This window comes from Papaver somniferum, chromosome 5, assembly GCF_003573695.1.
Source record: "Papaver somniferum cultivar HN1 chromosome 5, ASM357369v1, whole genome shotgun sequence".
NCBI classification, from domain to species: Eukaryota; Viridiplantae; Streptophyta; class Magnoliopsida; order Ranunculales; family Papaveraceae; genus Papaver; species Papaver somniferum.
The window spans coordinates 40,760,545-40,784,697 of NC_039362.1; the positions used below are offsets into that span (position 1 = coordinate 40,760,545).

The window sequence follows — 24,153 nt, forward strand, 5'->3', positions numbered from 1 at the left end:
CCTGAAAATAGTAGATATAACGACTGCACTTTAAAATCCTTTTTGAGTTTGGATTTTGATGCACGGGTAAATTTTGGTAGAAACTACCATTTAGTCCTAAATATAATATAATAAAGTTAGTTTGGTCCTGTTGACCTAGTCAATTATACATTTGGTCCTTTTTTCAAAATATATATTATTGTTTGGTCCTACAAATTATTGTTTGGACCTAGGACGAATGATAACCACGCGGAATGGATGATGGATGTAATTGTTTTTGGTAGTGGCGGGAATACCATTTTGGCACCATATATATATATATATAATTGTTAAGAGAGGAGAATCACTTTTAGATTTGTTTTCTCTCTCCTCTTTTTTCCAAATCTACTTTCTCTCTTCTTTTTGCTCATGAAAATGATGATGAAGACGACGACAATGATGAAAATAATTGCTCTTTTTTCGTTTTTTTCTAGGTTTTTGACGATGAAGATGATGATGAACGATGAAGATTTTTTGTGTTCTTCGTCTCTGCTACTGTTGTTGTTGTTGAAGATGACGAAGACGATGAAAATGATGAAGATTTAAAGAATGAATATGTTTTTAGGTCTTTTTATTAGGCGTTCATTCATAAAAATGAACTCTGATTTTTGTTGTATGTTCATGTTAAAGAATGAATTTCGTTTTAGATATTGAGTTATTAGGTGTTCGTTCGAAAGAATGAACTCTGTTTTTGTTGTGTGTTCATGTTAAAGAATGAATTTTGTTTTAGATCTTGAATTATTAGGTGTTCATTCGAAAGAATGAACTCTGTTTTTTGTGTGTGTTCATTTTAATGAATGAACTTGTTCTAGGTTTGAATTAGTTTGTTTTTGGTAGGTGTTCATTTTGACGAATGAACTCTGATTTTTGTTCATAATAATGAACTTTGATTGGGTGTTCATTTGAAAGAATGAACTCTGATTTGTGTTCATAATAATGAACTTTGATTGGGTGTTCCTTTTGACGAATGAACTCTGATTTTTGTTCATAATAATGAACTTTGATTGGATGTTCATTTGAAAGAATGATTTATGATTTTTTGTTCATAATAATGATTTTTTTTTTGTGTATGTTCATTTTTAAGAATGAACTCGAATCTACGAAAACATTACCAAACACCTGATAGTTCATCAAACAGAATGAACTCATACAAGAAAATAAGTAGAAAGTTCAGAGTTCATCAGAAAAGTCACGGAAATTAATGTTAAAATAGTATAAAAGTGTGTTTTTGTCAAATTTATATTTTCAAAAAATTATGGACCAAATAAGAAACGCCTTTTCTCGCTGAACCAAATAGTCTTGGGACCACCTAAAAAAGGACCAAACGATAATTTCTCCTAAATTTTGGAGCAGGGTGGGATTCTTTCTGATCAGGAAAAGCAAGGCTGTTAATAGGAGTTGCCGATTTACTTGGGGGTGTACCAAATTCAATATAACACAAAAAATCTTTTATCTTTAAAATGGTACATTCCCAAGAAAACTGGTACCCCTATTAGCATCCATGAGACAAAGCATTTGTACTGGTCGAGGTATATTATCAAGGGGGTCTCCATGGAAGTTAAAAATGTCATACGATCCGTGCATCTTTGAATGCTTGGATCCCCAATGTAGCTTAACCCTTATGTAAGTACTACTAAGCCTAATACGTCAGTAGGTAAGTTCATTGTTGATAATTCTAAGAAATTGGAGGTTTAATTTTAATAAATATTTATTTACTACTGAAACTGCTCAAAAAAATCTTGACATTTTCCCATAGTTGGAGAGGATAGACACGTCCGGTCTCACTCCAAAAATGGTGACTTTTCTGTTTAGTCTCGTTACAAAATCTTGAAAGGAGAGAGATATCAACGACATAACCTTCAAACTGATCATTATATCTTCATAGCCCTTGTAAAGCTCTTTTTCTTCCTAAAATCCGGTTTTTCATCTGGAATTACCTGGATGATGTCCTAACCAACAATAACAAACTCTCTCACTGCACCAACATTCAGTTGTATGTTGTAGTGTGTGTTATCAAAATGCTACGCAGACAACTAGGCATATTATTTTGTATTTCCTTATGCTAGAGTAGATTGGGTTATATTCCATCTGGTAACTCTGCCTTGACATATTGTGGTTTTGACATCATAACTCGAAATTGGATTAAAAAAATCGTTTTGCAGTAACCAAATCCCCTGAAGAAAAAAGCCCAATTTCACCACTACTTGGTGTATCTGGAGAGATCGACGATTTGAAATATTCCTAGATAAATCAACACAATCACTTATGCGATGAAGCTGATAGTTTCTATTGATCAACCTTTAACCGTAAATATTGCACAACAACCTGACATGCAAGCTGAATCATTAGTAAAAACAACTAATGACTTATCTTTTGATTGGTTAGTATTGCAATGTGATGCCCTTTTAACAAATATACTAATCATACTAGTTTTGGGTTTCATCTTAACTGATTTAGAAAGTGCCTACAAAGAATGAAAAACTATCAATGGATTAGAAAGTCATCAGAGTCTTGAATCAAATGGGTGAAAAGAAAAAACATATTGACATGTTCTGCCTATATAGTAATGCTAAAAGAAGCATCACCTATTTGAAAAATAAAAAAGACTAACCGAGTTGGTTTAGTAGTTCCATCTTAGATGACTGTAATTTTTTTTATCAGTTTCACTATCTTTTTCAAGAGTTGAGTATGTGAACATAATTCATAGTTCTTTGATTGATATATTAGTTAAGTATAGTAGACGGTTTGATGTAACATGAGAGTGGATGTGTGTTATGCCTCTCTTACAAACTATGTAACCTCCTCATTTTAGTGCGTTTTTTCTTAGTAAAATGAATAATAACAAAAGTAAATTTTGGAAAAATATTCATTTAATTTTTCTTGGTCATTGATTTTATACAAGTATGTGTACCTTGCGCAAAGTAATTCTAAATCTCTCAGTTGTAAGGGGTTTGCATGTTCTTTTGTGTAATTTCAAGGAGGATTTTTCACATGCTTACATGAATTCCTAACAAGATTTTCATCTAAAATTAGAAAATATTTGCTTGGATCTCAACCTAAGCTTAGCTTGAATTCAAAGTTATCTGTAACTTTGAAAATCTATAAACAGAGAGACTCTTACAACATGATTTCTTAATCCCTGGCACTTTTGTGTCCTAGTTGCAAAGCTAGAGTCGTCCTATATGACCTAGGTTCTTCACATAACCGTATTTTAGGTTATGACTTCACTTAGAGATTCATAAAGCTCGGCCAGACTTTATTTTTACCTGATAGTTATGGTATCATGATCTTGTTTTACTGGTTATTGAAGTTTATGGACTTTAGATCGGGAACAAGATAGATCTAAATCACAAAGTTCTCTTTGTCTCAGTCTTTGTGATTCCTCAAGATAAATATCTAAACTCTTATTTAATTTGTTCTTGAAAGTTGGATAGGGATCCAGGCTTCCCTATTAACAGAATGTGAATGTTCTGGATCCTTGAGGTTTGCTGGACTTTGTATATTACAAGCAGATTTTCAAACCTAGATTGAAACGCATCAAAAGGGAAATCAAATAAGCTTGTCTGTTTGTTGATGGTGGGTTTTTGCGTAAGGAGAAATTTGTAAAAATTTGTGTTTCTGAACTGGTATTGAAATATTAATTATTCTACAAAGAATTTTAAGAATACTCTAAAGTTACACTAGATATCTATGCTTACATCTCTCTATATGTATATCTATCTATATATTTCACCTAGCTGAACACATAAAGTATACATTTACGAGCGACTGTATTTACTGTATGACTCAGTATATGCATATGTTTAAAGTTATTAGAATAATGTTGGTGCATGCTACAATACTCTTAGATATTCTATAAATTTTTACATAATAAATATCAAGCTCCTAGATGGATTACCCACTAGTGTAGAGCAAGTTTGAGTTCCCTTTATTGCTATATATATTCTACGGCTGAATTCCTAAATTTACCTAATATCAATATTCATTCTCAACTGAATGATATGGATTGATTAAATTGTTTGAACAAGTGAAAAACCGCATATGAAAAGATACTTGATTGAAGCATCAAAACTATCTTCACAAAATCTAGTAATTTTCGTGTCAGACACAAAAACTACAAAAATCTAGCAACTTTGTGTCAAGGCACAAAATTTGTCTACTTTACTCAATTTTGTGTCAGACACAAAATTTTCTTATTTCACTCAATTTTGTGTGAATCAAAAAATCAAAGCTCCCATTGGCGGGACAACTTGGCCGACCAAAACTTGAATCCTGGCCGACCAACTTGGTCGTCCATCCCTCTTTCACTTCCGACCAATCACAGGACGGAGATGTTAATTGAAGGCGGCCAAAATTGGCCGGACAGGCTGCATTAAACATGTCAGTTGCACATGCGACTGTCCATAAAAGTTGCATTGAAGAAACAATGAATTGACACCGTCAACACTATAAAACGCTTATAAACATTGCAAAATAGTGTAGTGACGCGGGAGGCTACACCAGAAAATGCTTATGCATTGCAATATGGCTGATGCAAATGTCACATATATAAAAGTCGCAAAAACTATTGTAACATGTGAGCTTGAGGAAGACAACGCTTTTCAAGCGTCACGATCATTATAAAAGGCATCTGTGACATTCCTTAAATATCAAATTCATATCATTATACATGTGACTTACTTCAACAACTTTCATTTCACACGACTTTCCAAATTCGACTCATCAAGAGTGGAAAACACTGATTTTAGCCGGCTATTACGTGAGATTTGTATGATAAGTCATATTTCTATAAGACTTGACTTGACATTTGTGATTTCCCATGCATGAAATTCATATGTGACTGACATGGATGGCTTAACATAGTGACTAGAGAAATACTTTGTTTTCGTATATGGATTCACACATATGTCATGGTACATATGCTTCACTCGCCTATTCGAGGAATCAGATAGGGAGATCCACTATTCCTTTATGTTTTTTATCATCCGTGCTGAAATACTCTCAATGAATCTGGCACAACTAGGACATCAAAATTGCATCAAATGACTCAATATCTTCAAGAAAGCCTATTCAGTACTCCACCTAATGTATGTTAATGATCCCCTTATAATATTCAAAGCCTCAAACCAAAGTTGCAACTAATTCCAACTATTTCTTCACTCATACTCTACTTCTGTGAGGCTACTCATAAATACAAAAAAATCAACCATAGTTCATCACCTATGACTGGCATAACTTTCAATCGACGAAATGCAACACATATTCAGCATTCCAATTACAACATCTCAATCGATGTACCTGTGATTCCACTTCAAAGATGGGAGATCCTCGACGCATATGTTTGTACCCCTAATGGAAAGAATGGCACGAAAGGTGAAAATATGGAAAACTCAATGCCTAATTCTCGTTGGAAGGTTAGTACTCTTAAACACCTCTCTCATTCCTATTGCAAACCACATGATGCAGATAGACCTCCTTCTGGCACATGTTCATAAGAAAATATACCAGATTACCAGGAATTTTTTCTAGGGCCACGATGCATCGATTAGGAGATTACATCCTTTAGGTTGGGACAAATTGACTAAGCCTACAACCGAGGGGACTGAGAATTAGGAAAAGTTCAGACCACAATAGAGCATTCATATTGAAGAGAGCCTGAAAAATTCATGATCAACCAGAATCGATTTGGAAAACCATGTGTAGATAAAAGTACCTAAACAACAAACCTATATTCCAAACATCCCAACACCTTTGGCCTTGGCTAGCCCTTGATGGAAACAACTTCATTCTCTTGTATTTTCTATCACACCTCATGTCTTTCACCGTGTTGGAAACAGAAATACCACCCATACGACATCCAACTTTATCATAGATAACCCCCCACTAAACTAGTACCAACCCAGAATTTACCCTTAGTATCTAATCTCATTGATCGAGTCACCAACTCTTGGATCCATGATCGTTTGCCATAACTACCCCCAATGGTGATGCCCATAATTATTAACATCCACCTATCACAAGATGGTCCTCCAGATAAAACAATCTGGCCGTTCACCAAATCTGGGAAATATAAAGCAAGTTCAGGGTATAAATTCAAATCCAACAACAAGAACAACCAACAACTACACATCACGTACCCGACAAAAAATACCTATGGAGATCAAATTGTCCCCCAAAAATACATCTTATTCTAGTGGAAAGCAATTAATAAAGGATTACTATCTTCACCATTTTACACAAAATTCACATAATCCCTTCAACCATGTCCTAGATGTAATCTACACCCAGAAACAACATAGCATATCCTCTTCAAATGCCAGTTTGCTGGATCATCTTGGTACCTTCTCTTCAATCATCAAGAAACAGATCCAATGTTCCAACAAAGTAGACAACCCCCGCTTAATCAATTAACTACCATACATCATCTTCTAAAAACTACCCAACCTACGACTGCTATAATATCCTTTTGCTTTATCATATGTCCCTATGAATGTCACAATGATATGATACATGGAAGAAAACAACACACCCTTGCCGATATCTTCAAAATTGCAAAGCACGTGCACCAGGAATTCACTTGGGAGAATTCATTTATGCCTTCCTTATTTACCCGACATGACACCTGTGCCAAGCAGTGAACCAAATCATCGGAAAAGTACAACGATTGGAGTTGGTTGGACCCCTCCAAAACCACATTTGATAAAGATCAACACTAATGGAGCTACCCATGGTCACCCAAGACCAGCTGGTGGAGGATTTTTCTACAAAGACTGGATATCAGTAGTTATTGTAGTAATGACTCAAACTCTAAAGATCATAATAACACTGGTAGCAGAAACTTGGGCCATGCTCATGACTCTAAGAAAGGAATTGATACATCAATGGACACAAGTATGGTCAGAATCACTCACAAGTTTTAGTCCATTCTATCAACAATCGTTCAGAACCACATAGTACCCAGAGAAATGGTTAATGAAATCAAATGAAGACTACGAGAAATCCACCGACATAAGCTACAACATAACCACAAGGAGATCAACTAGGCAGCAGATGCACTTGCAAACCAAGCATCAGACAAAAACCAATAAGGAGTATTTCAAACCAACATTTATGTTGTATCTAATTTTTTGAAACAATTTGTATTAAACGACTCTAGAAGGAAAACATTCCCCCATGTAATCCCGCCCTAACCTCTCTTTAATATTTTATGCTTAAGAAAAAAGACTCCCTAATTTCCACGGTGAGATAAACAACATGCCATCTCCCCCAAACCCATTTCGAATAATATGTTAAATAAAATACACACACTTTGAAGCGCATCAACTTAAAAGTAATTTATTACTAGTGATGCAAAGAAACTGCTTTGGAGCTGAATAGATTAAAATGTCCAAAATGTGGATAGGGGGAACTAATGTGTGTAAAAGTTCAAAAATACCATTTTTTATATAATTCCTCTCTTCTTATTCTTCTTCTCTTCTTCTTCTCCATCGCCTCTCTCCTTCTTTTTCAACGGCGATTAATTATCAGTATCAAGGAAATTGAACTGAGTCATTTTCAAATAAAGATGTTAAAACTGAAAATCAAGAATTCGTGAATGAAGGCATTGAAACAGACGTTAATATTCCTTACATGAATGCTAGAAGGTAACAATCGGAAAACACACTGTTTACTTATGTTGTGATATTCGATAAAATCAAGGTTTAAAATGAGATTTTTGAAACTGTTTACCGCTAAGAGTGCTTATTTTCTCAATCATAAATCAGGTATTTTGGCAGGGAAAATCGCAATTCCGAGCCGTAATATAGGTTTATTGTTGGGAAATTATTTCCCAACCAACTACTTGCCTACTGATAGGATATTCCAAACTCATGTAGAAAAATGTTAGCGATAGTGGAAGCTAGGGCCACCTTTTGCCTGGCTCCGTCCTTACGAAAAGAGTATTGTGTGAAATGACAAGGCGTGGAGTATTTACCGATAGATAACCGATGGTATATTATAGTTGTATTTCCATTTATTTACTTATTTTATAGAAAAATTAAGTGAAGTGAAGGTTGTGTTTGTTATATTTCCTTCGTTTCGAGTCCTTTTCTTCCATAACCACTCGTTTTCCATTCGAAACTATACCTTAAAAAGCTAAAAAGGAAAAAGACCAAACAAAAATGCCAAAACATGTCCCTTCTCCATCAACTTCCTATTTGGTATTTTTTTATTTTAGTTTTCTCACTTGCTCTTTAATGGATATATACATTTCCTTATTTAGTTTCATTTTCATTTCCTTATAAAAATTCAAACCAGTCTTTGATTCCTCCTCCTCCTCTCTCTCCCTGTTGTGGTTTTGGGTTTGTCTCTGATTTTTTTATGGAATCAATGTCAGAAGAATGAACGGCTAGAAGATCAAACCAGATTTCCCTCTGTTACTTTTAGATACTCTTACACCTTGGAGAACTGTGTGTGTATGTGTGTGTGCTTTTATTTAAGCTGTTCGAAGTTCTCACTTTTTTTTTCTTTCTGTTTCTGTGAAACTTGGGGTCTTGTTCCTTCAACTGCAGATACTGTTCAACGAACAAATTCTGCTGATTCTTGTGTGTTTTCTCAAAACACCCATTTCTTCATTTGTTGTTAAAAAACCTGGATTTATGGACTGGGTGTTTAAACCAACTAGTAGGAACAAGGATTCCAGCAATGTCCCTATTGTTAGATCAAGTTCAATAAGAGGAAAGCAGAATAGTACAACAACTACTACGGGGGATTATTCAGTCGATTTGAACCACCAATGGCAAGATCCAAGGGTTACAATAGCATCATCTTCGTCTTCAACACTACCATCTAAAAAGGCTAGAACACCTCCTAGTAATGAAACACAAATTCCATCTTGTTTGGTTGATGGGTGTACCGCAGATCTTAGTTTATGCAGAGATTATCATCGGAGGCATAAGGTTTGTGAGGCTCATTCTAAGACTCCAATCGTTTTGATTAATGGTCAAGAGCAAAGATTTTGCCAACAGTGCAGCAGGTACAAACTTGTCACTGTTTCTTGTTACTCTTTTCTCTAACTTGAGCTTTTAGTTTAATCAGATATACTTAATTTGTTGCATTATCATCTTCATCGAGTCTATTGCAACTTTATCTGCTGAAAGTGAAGTTAGTCATAGGGTTTTATAGAAGCCTTTCGATCCTTGGGATCACTGAGGATTTACCTCTACGGGTTATAAATTTTTTGGTTCCTTAGAAAGTCCATACATTTATCTACACCCATGATCAGAAAATTGGAGTCCCAAAGTTCCATGGGCATGGCATTGCATATCATAACTTCTGTTTTGGTGGCTTAGGCCTTAGAGGGACCATCCTTAAGGTTTTCAAAGAAACCCATATAAAGAAAAAGCTTTACTCTTGGATTGATGTGTGTGTTGTGTACTAAGATTTTCATATTACTAGGATTTGTTCCATTAAGGTTACTAATTTGAGATAAAACCTGAGATGTTGGACCACACTATTACCCATCCTCCTCCTATACCAATCTTTAAAAGATAAATCGTCTAAGTAGGTACTTTTTCTTTTCTTTTTTTTGCTTAAAACAATACAAGCTTATATTAGTATATGATTTGTGACCCCTCCTCGTACCTACTTTCCTTGTAAAGCAACATACTCTTGGTTCAATGAACTAATTAATAACTTTCAGTAGTAACAAGATACACTTTTTAGCTTTGCATCCATTATCAGTAAGACAAGTAAGTAATTGTAATCCATCTCTATCCTTTTGTAGGTTTCATTCCTTGTTGGAGTTTGATGATGGAAAGAGAAGCTGTAGGAAACGCCTCGATGGGCATAACCGACGGCGACGGAAGTGTCATACAGAACCCTTGAATTCTGGAAGTATATTCTCCGATAACCAAGGTTAGACTTATTGGTGTTTTCTTTTTCACATTCAGCCTGATAATGTGGCTGTCTACAGAAATGTTTTGGTCTGAATACCAAATTTTGAGGTTTTAAAGGAACTGTCTAGCTTATAAACGATAACTTTTTGTTCGTCGGTTTCAGAATGAGGAGCTTTTCATAGTGGTTAACCTAGTATACATTAATGTTACCAGAATTGATCCCACCTTATTATTCTCCAGTCCTTGCACAGCCAACTCATTTTAAGTTCATAAGTTGTCTTAACATCTACCTTTCTTGATTGTTCTACAGGCAACAGTTATTTGCAATTCAGTAACCCTCAATTATTTCAATCAGCTACAGCAGGGAGTTCAAGGCACACCATGACAGCAAAGGATGATACAGATTTGTGTGGTAGAGGTCAGTATGGTGATGGACAAAACCAAATTGCTAGATCATTCTCTTGCAATTTCAATGGAGGGAAACAATATCCCTTCTTTCACGGTGAGGATTCAGCACTGGTAAACCATGTAGGGATACCTACAATTCCTTTCAGCCAACCCCATAATACAGGTGCCACCTATTCGCAAAGTAGCAAAGCTGGAAAGAAAGTTCTGTTCTCAGATGGGTTTAATGATAGAGTAGTTCTCGACTCAAATAGTGCTTCCTCTCTTCTGTCATCACCACCAACACAACCATTGAGTCGTCAAAGTTCAGGATTCGGTCAGGCTGATATAGTGCACACCAACACAATCCCTCCCATGCCTCATCCCTTAGCAGGAGGAAGTTTGCAGCTTGATGGTCTTCTTGGCTTTGGTAGGTACCAGTCGCAAGGATTGGAAGGCGAGCCACCTTCTCTCAACTCCTCGCGGGGTATCTTTCACTTGGGACTTGATGGGTCAATGGAGCATGGGGCTTTCTCTTGGAAGCAGTAATGGTTGTATTTTAAACTAGAATAGCTCGTGGGCTTTCTCTTGTGATATGATCAAGATCTTGAAAGAATCAATTCTAGTCTTTCTTTTTAGAAATTTGTGAACTAAACGTGTCTTCACACTATCATGCCTGCAGTTTTTCAGTTTAATTCTTTGCTTCTCTAACCCATGTTGGCTATTGGTAGAAAACAGCCCTCGACTCGAAGTGTTGTGGCATCTTCATTTATTTTAATTTTTTTCTCATTCTAGGTTTGCCTGGGCTTGTGCCGAAATTAAACGCGTTGAATTTTAACCTACGTTTTGTCCTTGCCTAAGGTGTCACTTTCCGGTGTTTTCTTTCATCAGACACTGCACTAGTCAATCCCAAATACGCAACGTAGGATCAGACACTGCACTAGTCTAACCAAATACGCAACGTAGGAATGCGTAAGTTTCTCCTAAGACTGAGGCTTAGTTGACGCTTTTGCTAGAGCATTTTTCTGTTATGCATTGTTGTGCTGTGCTGTGAGAAAAAAGCACTTAGACGTTTGGTAAAATATCGTATTCAATCATTGTTGTTTTTTTGCTGAATAGATTGAGGAATTGTATGTCCAATTATGATGCTAACTATAAGATTGGCAGTTTTCTCTTTCACAGGGTAGGATTAGCTATCCAAAAAGGTGTTGGGGCGCAAATTGTTGCTAGGCTTCCATCCAACTCCTTTTAAATCTGTTTTTTTTTTACTTCGTTTGCTTCCTTTTTTTGTGCCTTTTTGGGCCTCCCTTTTTAAGCATTTCATTCAAAATCGAAACTAAAAAATTATTTAATATTATTATCAATTGTGTTATTAAACAAATATTTTATTAATTAATATTTGTTTTTATTTTTATTTTGACAAACTAAATGAAATGGTATCATAAAATAGTTTGAAAATAAAAAATAATAATATTTAAAGAATTTTCATTCCATAAAAAAAACAAAAAGGTTAAATATCTGATACAAAGCTTTTAGTTGGCAACCTATTAACAAGTTGGGCGCCAACACCTTTTTGAATAGCAATTCCTAGTCTATGAAAAATAAAGCTACCAAAACCACTAATAGCGTCATAACTAATTAAACAATTCTTTAGACGTTTGAAAAAATACAAAGTATCCTCACCAAGTTCCCCTAAAGTAGAGAAAGCTAAGACCTCCAAACCATGGACATGAGAAATACATTTGTCCAAGTATTTGGTGTATTTACGTGAAACCGCACTGGGTATAGCTTTCCCTGGGACAAATGAACGAACTCCTTCACCAGCAAAAGGCGAGACACCTGTGATATCCATACAAACATCTTGTTCATTTTCCCAATTGAGCACAAAAATATCAGCAGGTTTCAAATCTTTGTCATCATCCGTCAGAAAACCGAGAGAAACTTCTTTACCCGCAGGCACACCAGCTTTGTAACAAATGTCAAAGACTATATCACGAACAAAATCATGACGAAACTTAGGGCATATATCCTTAGCACAATGAAGCGCGTGATCCCCAAACATATCCATGGATTTGTTACAACTTGGGCACAAACTATTTAAGGGTAATTTTTAAGAGTAATTTTTATCATTTACAAAGTAAAATAGGGACAAAAAGGATAAATCAAGCATTAAATTTTGGTGGGACCAAAGCTTATGCTTTTGCAGCTTTTAAAAGCTCCAGCTCCCCAGCTTTTAAAAATTGAAGAATTTGAGGAGTGCTTTGGGTAAAAAGCACTTTGATTTTTTTACCAAACACCAATTTTAAAAATTATTAATATATATAGGTTTTGAAAGTGCTTTTGGAAAAAGAAAAGCATTACCAAACCCAGCTTGAGTCTCATGGCTCTTCCCAAGCCTTTCAAAATTCCCTTTCCATACCAGCTTGGAAGCGCCTAGCTGTTGTGGTTTTTCCCAATTCAAGAGAAAACAGATGATGATTGTCCATTTTTTAATTAGTTGGGTTCACCAATTTCCAAAACCTTATTTATTTTTCTATTAACCCCACTAAATTTCCTCCAAAACGGATGATGATTATCGGGTTTATAATCTAATCGGTTCTTGAGTTGTAAGGGTTTAAAGAAGAAACTGACGGTCATTATCCGTTTTTTTATTTTTTCATAACGAATAACTATTGTCCGTTAATGATTTTCCCCCGTAGGAATTCCCATTCAATAGAAAGTGTGAGCGGAAATCAACACTTCAGGCAATGGTTTTTAAAGTTGGGAACAACTTGGGAACCTCCATAAGACCCAGTCTAATTATAATCGGCAACAATCTTCTCAAGTAAGAGTAAGACTAGATAGAGCTTTAGCTACTTCTAATTGGTTGCTCAGATATAAAGATGCTTTGGTCCATCATCTATTGCCAGTAGGATCGGATCACTCACCAGTATTACTGTCGACTGAATCAACTACTCCACTTCCGAGAAAACCTTTCAATGTTATGAGTTTTAGTTTAGATATCCTCAATGCAGAGACATCATCGAATCAAGATGGAATATCAATGTACATGGATCTCATGCTAATTTGCTGTTAGCTAGCCTTAAATCCACGAAATTTTTTCTGCGACAATGAAAAGCTGTCACTTTTGAACATATCTCAACCAAGATAAATAACATAATCATAACTTCAGGTAGCCTTGGATTCTCAAGTTGATCAACATCATATTCAGGCATTAAAGGATCAACTAACTGAACTGTATGAAGCTTACAATAACATTTTAATTCTGTAATGAAGAGAACAGATTTAAAGTCTAAATATAGAAACACCAAGTATTTTCACTCTAAAGAAAATTATCAACGAACATGTAATCATATTGACTCACTTCAAGATAATGAAGGCAATTGGATTTCAAGTAGAGAGGAAATCACCAAATTTCTAACGCAACATTTTAAGTTAATATGTATATTTCCAACCCACCAACAGATGCAGAGTTTTCATCTCTTACTTAAATGTGTCACTATGAGGACAACTCTAATTTGACGGCAATTCCTTCTCCAGAAGAGGTCAAGGATACTGTTTTTCAAATTAAACCTTGGACGACTCCAAGACCGGACGAATTTGAAGCCGTTTTTATCAACAAGCTTGGCATATAATGGGAGATGCAATTTCTAAAATGGTACAATCCTTTTGCATAGTTATATATTAAAAAAATTAAATCATACCAAAATCTCAACCTGCTTATAAACCTATAGATTATCGACCCATAAATTTATGCAACATATCATATAAAATTATCTCCAAACTTCCACTAACAGATTAAAACCCGTAATTTCTAAGATAATTTCTCCTTGGAAAGCCACTTTTGTACCTAGTAGAAATATTGCAGAAAATACAATTATTGCTCATGAATTTATTGCATATATGAAGCGAACAAAAAGGTATTCAGGTGTTTTTGGAAGCACATTAGATATGTCAAAGGCCTTCGACCATATGGAGTTGTCCTTTCTATTGCAAATCATGCGGCAAATGGGATTTTTTTCTCATTGTTGTCAAATCATTTACCAGTGCATCAACACTGCATCTATTTCACTCTTGGTAAATTGTTCTCCTACTCCAGCTTTCTTCCCAACTCGTGGACCGCGACAAGGTGATTCCTATTTATTATTTGTATGGAAGGATTTAGTTGATTAATACAAAATGTTGAATCACATGGACTCATTCAAGGAGTGAAACCAACTATCCAAAGCCCAAGAATTACTCACTTGTTTTTTCTCAGAAGACTGCCTCTTATTTAGCCTTTCAAAAGATTAATATGTTCATAACCTAATGACAGTTGTTCAAAAATTCAGTTTACTTTCTGGCCAGCTAATCAATTATTAAAAATCAAGTGTGTGTTTTAGCTCTCATATGTCTACAAAAGCTTGTGAAGATATTCTGCACATTCTCAATATGCAACAGATGTCTCTAAATGATAAGTACTTAGAAATAAATTTATTCACTCATAGGAATAAATATCAATGTGAAAATACGGGGGTCTAACAACCACACCCAATATTTCGATTAACAATCTGTGTGGACTAGCTCCAATATACTTTTAAGAGAATCAACTAGACAGTCAGAATCAATCTTAACAAAAAGTATATCAAAGAGTTATATCTCAATTTCTCGATTCAATACTTACTCAAGAAAATACAAATCTGCGAGTCTAATTGAATATAAGAGAAATAAACTTAGATGGTACCAAAGACCAATATCCAAGAATCAATCAATTTCAATCAGCAACCAAAGGTTGGATTTTACAATTGATAGATACAACACACAAACTATGATATTTCAATTATATAACAAAATATAATGCGGAAAAGAAATAACACAAACACCAGAAGTTTTGTTAACGAGGAAACCGCAAATGAAGAAAAACCCCGGGACCTAGTCCAGATTGAACACCACATTGTATTAAGCCGCTACAGACTCTAACCTAATACAAATTAACTTCGGCCTGGACTGTAGTTGAACCCCAATCAATCTCACACTGATTCAAGGTACAGTTGCACTCTTTACTTCTCTGGTCCCAGCAGGATGCTACGCACCTGATTCCCTTAGCTGATCTCACCCACAACCAAGAATTGCTACGACCCAAAGTCGAAGACTATAATAAACTAATCTGTATCACGCAAAAAAGTCTACAATAATAGATAAATATGTCTCCCACGGATAAACCTACAAGTTTTGTTCCGTCTTTTGGTAAAATCAAGGTGAACATGAACCAATCGATAACCCGGACTTATATTCCCGAAGAATAACCTAAAATTATCAATCATCTCACAATAATCTTAATCGACCAGCGAAACAAGATATTGCGGAATCACAAACGATGAGAAGAAGATGTTTGTGACTTCTTTTATCTTGCCTATCAGAGATATAATCTCAAGCCAATCTTAAGATTGTACTCTTATGATAGAAACGGCAAGATCATATCACTAAACTACAAGAGAAGTAGTTCGGTCTGGATTCACAATCCCAATGAAGTCTTTAAGTCGTTAACCTACAGGGTCTCGAGAAGAAACCTAAGGTTAAAGGAGAATTGACTCTTGCTTAACACAACTAGTATCACACAGGAGGTGTGGGGATTAGGTTTCCCAGTTGCTAGAGTTCTCCTTAGCCATAGATGTTCAATTCAACATCATAGTTGTTGAAGATCCGTATCCATAAAAATGAGAAAACAAAAGCTCTCGATCATTGTTATACAATGTTATAGTATTATTACACAGCATCAAAGTTCAATTGTATCACAACTTCGACAACAATACTATGGTGATATTATCACTCCCCCTTAGTCAATACTTTCATCTCAACATGAAAACCACTCCCCCTTACATAATGATCCGAAAACCATATGTATTTGTAGTGTGAACTACACATTAATTCTCCCCCTTTTTGTCAATAAAATTGGCAAAGGTACGAAAACTAGTATGATCATAGTGAAATTTCCACGGAGATGCTTCAAGACCAAACAAAAACACATATCAACTTTGTTTAGATGCAATCATATAGTCGAGGCTAAATGCATTCATCAAGGAGTTTATAAAGATACAAGATAACTCCTAAAATATTCCACAGCCTCACTCCCCACAAAGATATGAAAATTAAGCGCAAGTTCAAAAAGAACTCTCCCCCCATAAAATGTCATTCCCGAAAGAACAACAAGAGCGACCTCACTTTCACGAGAAAAGAATGATTTATTTGGACACTAAAAATCACAAAGGAAATGATTTTGTATCCAAATTTCTCAATTAAATCAACCATAAGAGAACCCATGATTAATTTAATCGGAATACACAACCAAATTAACCACAAACAAATTCATGATTAGTCTAGTTGGAAAGGCTCACATAAGAAGAGTTTCGGAGCCGCACAATATATACATAAAATATGGGTCATGGAAGATCAATACTGCAGAATAGACACAGACTCATTCTATTTTCATCACTATTTGCATAACGACATATAATAGACATAATCTTTGTATAAAAAAATTCATCCTATCTTCTATCAATTATTTACATAATGACATAATAGGTTCAATTTTTGAATGTCAAAAGTTCATCGATCTTTTATCAATAAATGCATATCGACATATGAAGGAGATAACTTTGGACAAATTATGGGACAATCATAGTTCACGGACGCAAACACACATATCCCATAACAATTTGCAATATATAAAACCATAAAGATTAATACTGCAAAAATCATCTTCCAAATCAACTTTATAATTTAAATAAATAAATCTAAAAACATTGCAAGATGAAAACGTTGGACATAGCTATGTGTAATCACAATAATGGCTATTCCAAACCCTAGTTATCCTTCTTAAATAAAAACAAGAATAAAATTCTCATAAGAAGTTTCCTAGACAATAAGAGAAAATCAAGTTTCTTTGATAACTTTATACCTTTGAAACGGTCCATCATAAAAAGTATCACTGATATCCTTGATTTTCTTGACCGTAGAGACACCATGTTTGTGAGTTAGAACATTAATTTTCCGATCAACGATGCGGGAAAGATGCCTAGATTTGACACAGTCCAAGGTAACTTTCTTCTGATTCCTGATTAAGATGTTTTGATTGTCAAGGATTTTTGCATGTCCATCAATAAGCTGATTTATTTGCAGTTGAAGGTTATCAAACTCGATCTTATAGTCATTCTGAAAGAGAATTAAATCGTTGACAGATTCTCCTATCCAAGAGTTGTACTCTTTTATTTCAAGCATCTTCTTCAAAACCAATTCTTGAACATGATCACATCTTTTATGTTCTTCTTACATATCATTATTTATCACTTGTTGAGGTTTAGAGGAGTTGTCCATATCATTTTTTTTTAATTAGGGAAGGTAAAACAAATAAAAAGCTATATATTCTTATAACAAGAGAAGGACACCCTTGTGGAAACCCTAAAAACTCCCAGGAAGACACGAACTTTTGTGGACCAGGTGAGGAAGACTAGTTGATCAAAAATAATCCAAGAAGAAATACTTTCTATTTTTCAAATATCTTATTCCATTAAGGCTCAACATCTAAAAGATTTAAACATAGCATATGGAAGAAATATAATAGGACAAGAATGTATCAAACACACAGATACAAATGGTAATCAACAGAAGACTTGATCATCTCACAAATATCATCCTTGCAACTCTCAAGTTAGACACATGGATGAGATTACCTATAACTAGGTAGTAAAGTGAGATATAATCACACCATGAGTACTGAGAGAAGAGCTGTGAATACCATCTGAGAGTTTGACCTTTGTATTTCTTATCTACCTTTGGCTGTTTCCAATTCCAGAAGAATTCATCATAGCCATTTTTGAAAGTCCATTAGAGGAAGCTTTCCGAGGATTGAGTCTAGGACCTCTAGGAATTCTAGAGGATTAGATGAGAGAGGTATCCACCTTATAGACTTAGATCTACCAGACTTATTCTCATAGACACTGGGAAAGTGTGATTTTGTGGTGTAAGAATTGCACCATGAGATAAACACGATCCTTGTAACAATTTTGAAATGAGTGATCAATAAAATCATTCTATGAGAGTTCTAGTTTTCTGTAGGAATGAAACCCATTGTTGATTTCGTTAGACGATTTACACAGTCGACAGTAAAAATAAGAACATGTTGAAGATCAGAGATTCGTTTCTTCCTAGCAAAACAATGGTTGGCAAGGTGATTCTTTTTCCCACAGAAAGAACATGTTCGTGGAAGAGAAATGTTGAATGGAATCTGTTTCAAACACATATTCCGTTTGGAAGACTGCAGATACTCTTTAGCAGGAGCTTCCTTTGATGAGTTTTTCTTCATGTCAACTAATTCTATCTGAGAATCGGCGAAAGACACAGAAGACTTTCTCATTAAAACATCATTTTCCTTAGTCAAGGAGATAAACTTTTTTTGGGCTAGGTGAAGAGATGCAACAAGTTTCTCTGTTTCAACACGAAGGTTGTTCAGATCAGATGAATATGTCTCTATCAAACGTTTTTCTCTAATTGACCCATCTTTAACAATATTTTCAAGGATACTAATATTTTCCCGGTGTAGTATAGTTTCCTGAGTAAGTTTTTTTATATTGTTAGAGAATGACTCAATAATTTTATAGAGTTACCGTTCTCGACAAAGAGACTTTTCAAATTCATCCAAGAGTTGAACATGATTGGAGAAGTCAATCGTCTCAGTTGGATTTTCTTCAATTCTGGTGACATTCCGTTCTACTTTTGTCATAATGTCTGTAACACCCCGTAATTTTCTTAATATGATTTTGGCGCATAAAACCCATTCATAATATTTTGTTTGGATTGTAATTTAAAACTTAATTTATAAAGAATAAATATTTATCTTTAATTATATTTATGATTGTTAAAATAAAATAAAATAATAAAACTGATTTTTAATTGTGGTGAATGTGTGCGTTTTGGGGTGTATATAGATATATATCTTTGTTAAATTTGGTATCACTATTATATTATGTGTTAGGGGTGCATGTATTTTAATAAAGAACATGTTGAAGATCAGGGATTCGTTTCTTCCTAGCAAAACAATGGTTAGCAAGGTGATTCTTTTTCCCACAGAAAGAACATGTTCGTGGAAGAGAAATGTTGAATGGAATCTGTTTCAAACACATATCCCGTTTGGAAGACTGCAGATACTCTTTAGCAGGAGCTTCCTTTGATGAGTTTTTTTTCATGTCAAGTAATTCTATCTTAGAATCGGCGAAAGACACATAAGACTTTCTCATTAAAACATGATTTTCCTTAGTCAAGGAGATAGACTGTTTTTGGGCTAGGTGAAGAGATGCAGCAAGTTTCTCTGTTTCAACACGAAGGTTGTTCAGATCAGATGAATATGTCTCTATCAAACTTTTTTCTCTAATTGACCCATCTTTAACAATATTTTCAAGGATACTAATATTTTCCCGATGTAGTATAGTTTCCTGAGTAAGTTTTTTTATATTGTTAGAGAATGACTCAATAATTTTATAGAGTTCCCGTTCTCGACAAAGAGACTTTTCAAATTCATCCAAGAGTTGAACATGATTGGAGAAGTCAATCGTCTCAGTTGGATTTTCTTTAATTCTGGTGGCATTCCGTTCTACTTTTGACATAATGTCTGTATCATCCCGTAAATTTCTTAATATGATTTTGGCGCATAAAACCCATTCATAATATTTTGTTTGGATTGTAATTTAAAACTTAATTTATAAAGAATAAATATTTAGCTTTAATTATATTTATGATTGTCAAAATAAAATAAAATAATAAAACTGATTTTTAATTGTAGTGAATGTGTGCATTTTGGTGTATATAGATATATATCTTTGCTAAATTTGGTATCAGTATTATATTATGTGTTAGGGGTGCATGTATTTTAATAGTGGGGTGTGTTTATTAAATAATGTGTCCTTTATCAAAACTTGAGTGCTAAATAATAGTTAACTAGGGTTTTCTTTTCCAAAACCGTGTGAAAGGAAGAAAAGAAAAAAAAGAGGCGTCCTTTTCTTCTTCTCCAACTTTTCTCATCTTCTCTTTTGTCTCCTATCAAAGAAACACAAAACACTTTTAGCCATCACTTTCATCTCTCTTCTTCTACTTTTTCTCTTTATCTCTTGCTACATAAAACAAAAGTAAGCAAAAGTTATCAATCATTTTCATCTTTCTACCTTTTTCTTTTTCTTTCTCTCGCTGATTTTTCTTTTCAAATGATAAAAAGAAAATCAAACCCTTTTTGCCTATCATTTTGAGTACCTTCAAAATAAAGACATAGGATTTAATATTTTGGAAAAAGGTGTTCTACTTGCATCAAAAATTTTGGAAGGCTATTTGAGGTAGGGGGTTTCTACCTAATACAAAAATCAAAACTTATTTTAGCATTAAAATTATATTGGTTTCTTTTTGATTTTCAAGCTAATAATCATGATGTTTGTTTTAAATTTATTACGTTATTTTCTTTGTATAAATTGATTTATTTGTGATTCTATATATTGATTATTAACTATTATTGTGAAATTATTCTAGATTTTTATTTTAACATTTAATGTAGGTAGTAATGTTTTTCTAAGAATAGAAAAATATTAGTGCATATTTATTGAGTTTTTGGGTTGTGAAAATTGATTTGATGCATTATACTACTAGTGAATGAAATTGAGTTTTGGTTTGTGAAAGTCACTTTGATGCATTACATTATTGAATGGAAGTGAATTTGAAAGTGAGTTTAATGTATCAGTGAATATGGTTTACTTCGGTTAGTTCTTTGGGATTCGGTTTGGTACACGTAGGATTAAATGCACTGATTTGAAATGAGTTCTAGAAAAAAAAAGGTATATATTTGCTGCTGAAATGTCAGGCCTTTATGGAATCCCACCACTGGTGGCAACCTTGGAAAGACTGTTCGGGGAACAATAATGGTTTGTTTACCGGAATAACTCTGAAAAATAGATTAAGAATTAATATATATGTTTGCTGCTGAAATGTCAGGCCTTTATGGCATCCCACCACTGGTGGCTACCCTGGGAAGACTGTTCGGGGAACAGTAGTGGTTTGTTTACCAGAATAACTCTGACAACTAGATTAAGGATCTAGAATTTAAGTTTCAAGATTGTGAATAAGAAAGTGTTTTGTTTACCGGAATAACTCTGACAACTAGATTAAGGAGCTAGAATTTGAGATTGAAGATTTCGAGTAAGAAAATGTTAAGTAATTGTGGTTGAGAATGTCGTAAGTATTGTTGTGAATTTTTGTGCATGGTCTTAATTATTATATATGTTGCATTTGTTTGTTTTTCGATGCACTCTATTATTTTTGAAGACTTCCTACTGGGCTGTGGTTTGCTCACCCCTTCCCCCCCCCCCTTTCCACAGAGAATGAAGAAAGAATAGTCGTAAAAGAAATTATTTGTATCATGGGGATTGGGTATCGAGTTTTGGATTTTATAGAGGTGTTGGTTTGTCTCAATTTTGTACTTTTGATTTTGTAATTAGTATTTTACATTTTTGTAATTTTAAAAGTAATATTATATTTCATTCTATAAAAATTCAGTTGAGTTGAGTTCTGTATTTTATTAAAATCTTTTGGAACGAAAAATCTGGTCCTACACGAGTGGCGGTTCGGAAATTTGGACTTGCTAGCTGGATCGGACCCGACCCACAAGGTCGAATCCGTGTCCGCTGGAAGTCCGAAAATCCGGGCTGTCACAATGTCAATTGTCTCATTTCTAAATCGGGATTCAGAAGAATCAACTAAGGAGTTATCCTTTGAGTAAAGCTCAAGAAATTTGACATAGTTTAAAGTATTGGAAGACATAGATTATGCGTAAATAGGAGATACGTCTTTTTCCACTGAGTCAGATCGCCACAAACACAGACTTTTGAGGTCTTAAACGTGTTTGCCTGCTCTGATACCAATTGAAAATGCGGGGATCTAACAACCATACCCAATATTTCGATTAACAATTTGTATGCACTAACTCCAATATACTTTTAAGAGAATCAACTAGACAGTCAAACTCAATCTTAATAAAAAGTATATCAAAGAGTTATATCTCAATTTCTCGATTTAATACCTACTCAAGAAAATAGAAATCTGCGAGTCTAATGAATACAAGATAAATAAACTTGGATGGTACCAAAGACCAATATCCAAGGATCAATCAATTTCAATCAACAACCAAAGCTTGGATTTCACAATTGATCGATACAACGCACAACGTGTAATATTTCAATTATATAAAAAAATATAATGCGAAAAATAAATAACACAGACACCAGAAGTTTTGTTAACGAGGAAACCGCAAATGCAGAAAAACCCCGGGACCTAGTCCAGATTGAACACCACATTGTATTAAGTCTCTGCAGACTCTGGCCTACTACCAATTAACTTCGATCTGGACTGTAGTTGAACCCCAATCAATCTCACACTGATTCAAGGTACAGTTGCGCTCCTTATGTCTTTGATCGCAGCAGGATGCTACAAACTTGATTCCCTTAGCTGATCTCACCCACAACCAAGAGTTTCTACGACCCAAAGTGAAAGACTTTAATAAACAAATATGTATCACACAGAAAAGTATACGATAATTGATAAATCTGTCTCCCACAGATAAACCTACAAGTTTTGTTCTGTCTTTTGATAAAATCAAGGTGAACAAGATCAATCGATAAACCAGACTTATATTCCCGAAGAACATCCTAGAATTATGAATCACTTCACAATAATCTTAATCGACTAGCGAAACAAGATATTGCGGAATCACAAACGATGAGATGAAGATGTTTGTGACTTCTTTTATCTTGCCTATCGGAGATATAATCTCAAGCCAATATTACGATTGTACTCTTACGATAGAAACAACAAGATCAGATTAGGGCTGTCAACGGGTCCGGGTCCTCCAGGGTAGTACATGGCCCAGAACCGGACCCGACATATCAGCGTCGGTTTCGGGTCCTAACGGTTCTGGGGCCAGTTCCATAATGTGTTGGCCCAGAACCGGAATCAGTAAAGGTCACGGGTAATCACCGGGTTCGGGTACCCATCGGGTAAAAAAGCAAACTTATATGACTTCCCAATTTTATGGCTCCTGAGTACTGAAAAAGGATTATTCAACACCTGAAAAGTGACCATCTTTAACATACATACAGAAGTAGAGTAAACTTGAGCTTAGAATCCTTAGATTAGGAAAATCAAAGTTACTTTCCTAGCTATAAGTAAGAATCTGCCATTATATACGATAAATATTAAATACAAAAGTTGGCAGACATTTTTTTAGCCGATAACTACAAGTAACGCCAGCCCTAATGGCTAATATAGTCTGTCGTATTATAACCACAAAAGTTGACAGACATATCATTATATAAAGTGTAGAAGCCCCAAAAGATAAATGCGTTTCCTTCACAAGTACATATACAAAAAATAAGGATGTAGTTCGCACTTCGCATGTTCTTTGGCTATGCCTATATATACCAAAAAGAAGTTCCAACCAGATCACTAAAGATTTCACCATCATATTTCCAATTGTTCCTGCAAGAGAAACAAAAACAGTTAATCATATTCCCAATTTTTCCCAATTCAGAAACCACCTCAAAATTATTATCACTACCACATTCTCTACCAAGTTTAAGGAAATACATTACGTAAAGACAATGTGTTACGAGTAAAAAAGTACAAATCTTGCATCTTCAACCAAACAACGTGTACAAGTAACCATATCACAATCAAAGACCTTGCCTGTGATGAAGCAAGAGTTGCTTCCGTGATTGCACTCACCAAATATACAACTAGCTAGGGCCAGGACCACAAGCAAACATTAAAATTCCCAGTAACATGTTGTATGTGCGTTTTAATTGCAACC

At 34.7% G+C, this 24,153-nt stretch overlaps 1 protein-coding gene across 2 annotated transcripts; it reads left to right on the forward strand.

The window, feature by feature from the left end:
• The first annotated feature begins 7,880 nt into the window (after positions 1-7,880).
• Positions 7,881-10,927, forward strand: LOC113281444 (squamosa promoter-binding-like protein 16). Of its 2 annotated transcripts, XM_026530175.1 has the most exons (4): positions 7,881-8,006; positions 8,568-9,031; positions 9,782-9,912; positions 10,204-10,927. In XM_026530175.1, exons 1-4 carry the CDS (start codon positions 8,004-8,006, stop codon positions 10,824-10,826), a joined length of 1,221 nt encoding a protein of 406 aa, XP_026385960.1. In that variant the 5' UTR covers positions 7,881-8,003; the 3' UTR covers positions 10,827-10,927. The 2 variants fall into 2 exon arrangements, with proteins under 2 accessions (XP_026385960.1, XP_026385961.1); XM_026530176.1 differs by lacking the exon at positions 7,881-8,006 and having other exon boundaries at positions 8,200-9,031.
• The last annotated feature ends 13,226 nt before the right edge of the window (positions 10,928-24,153 follow it).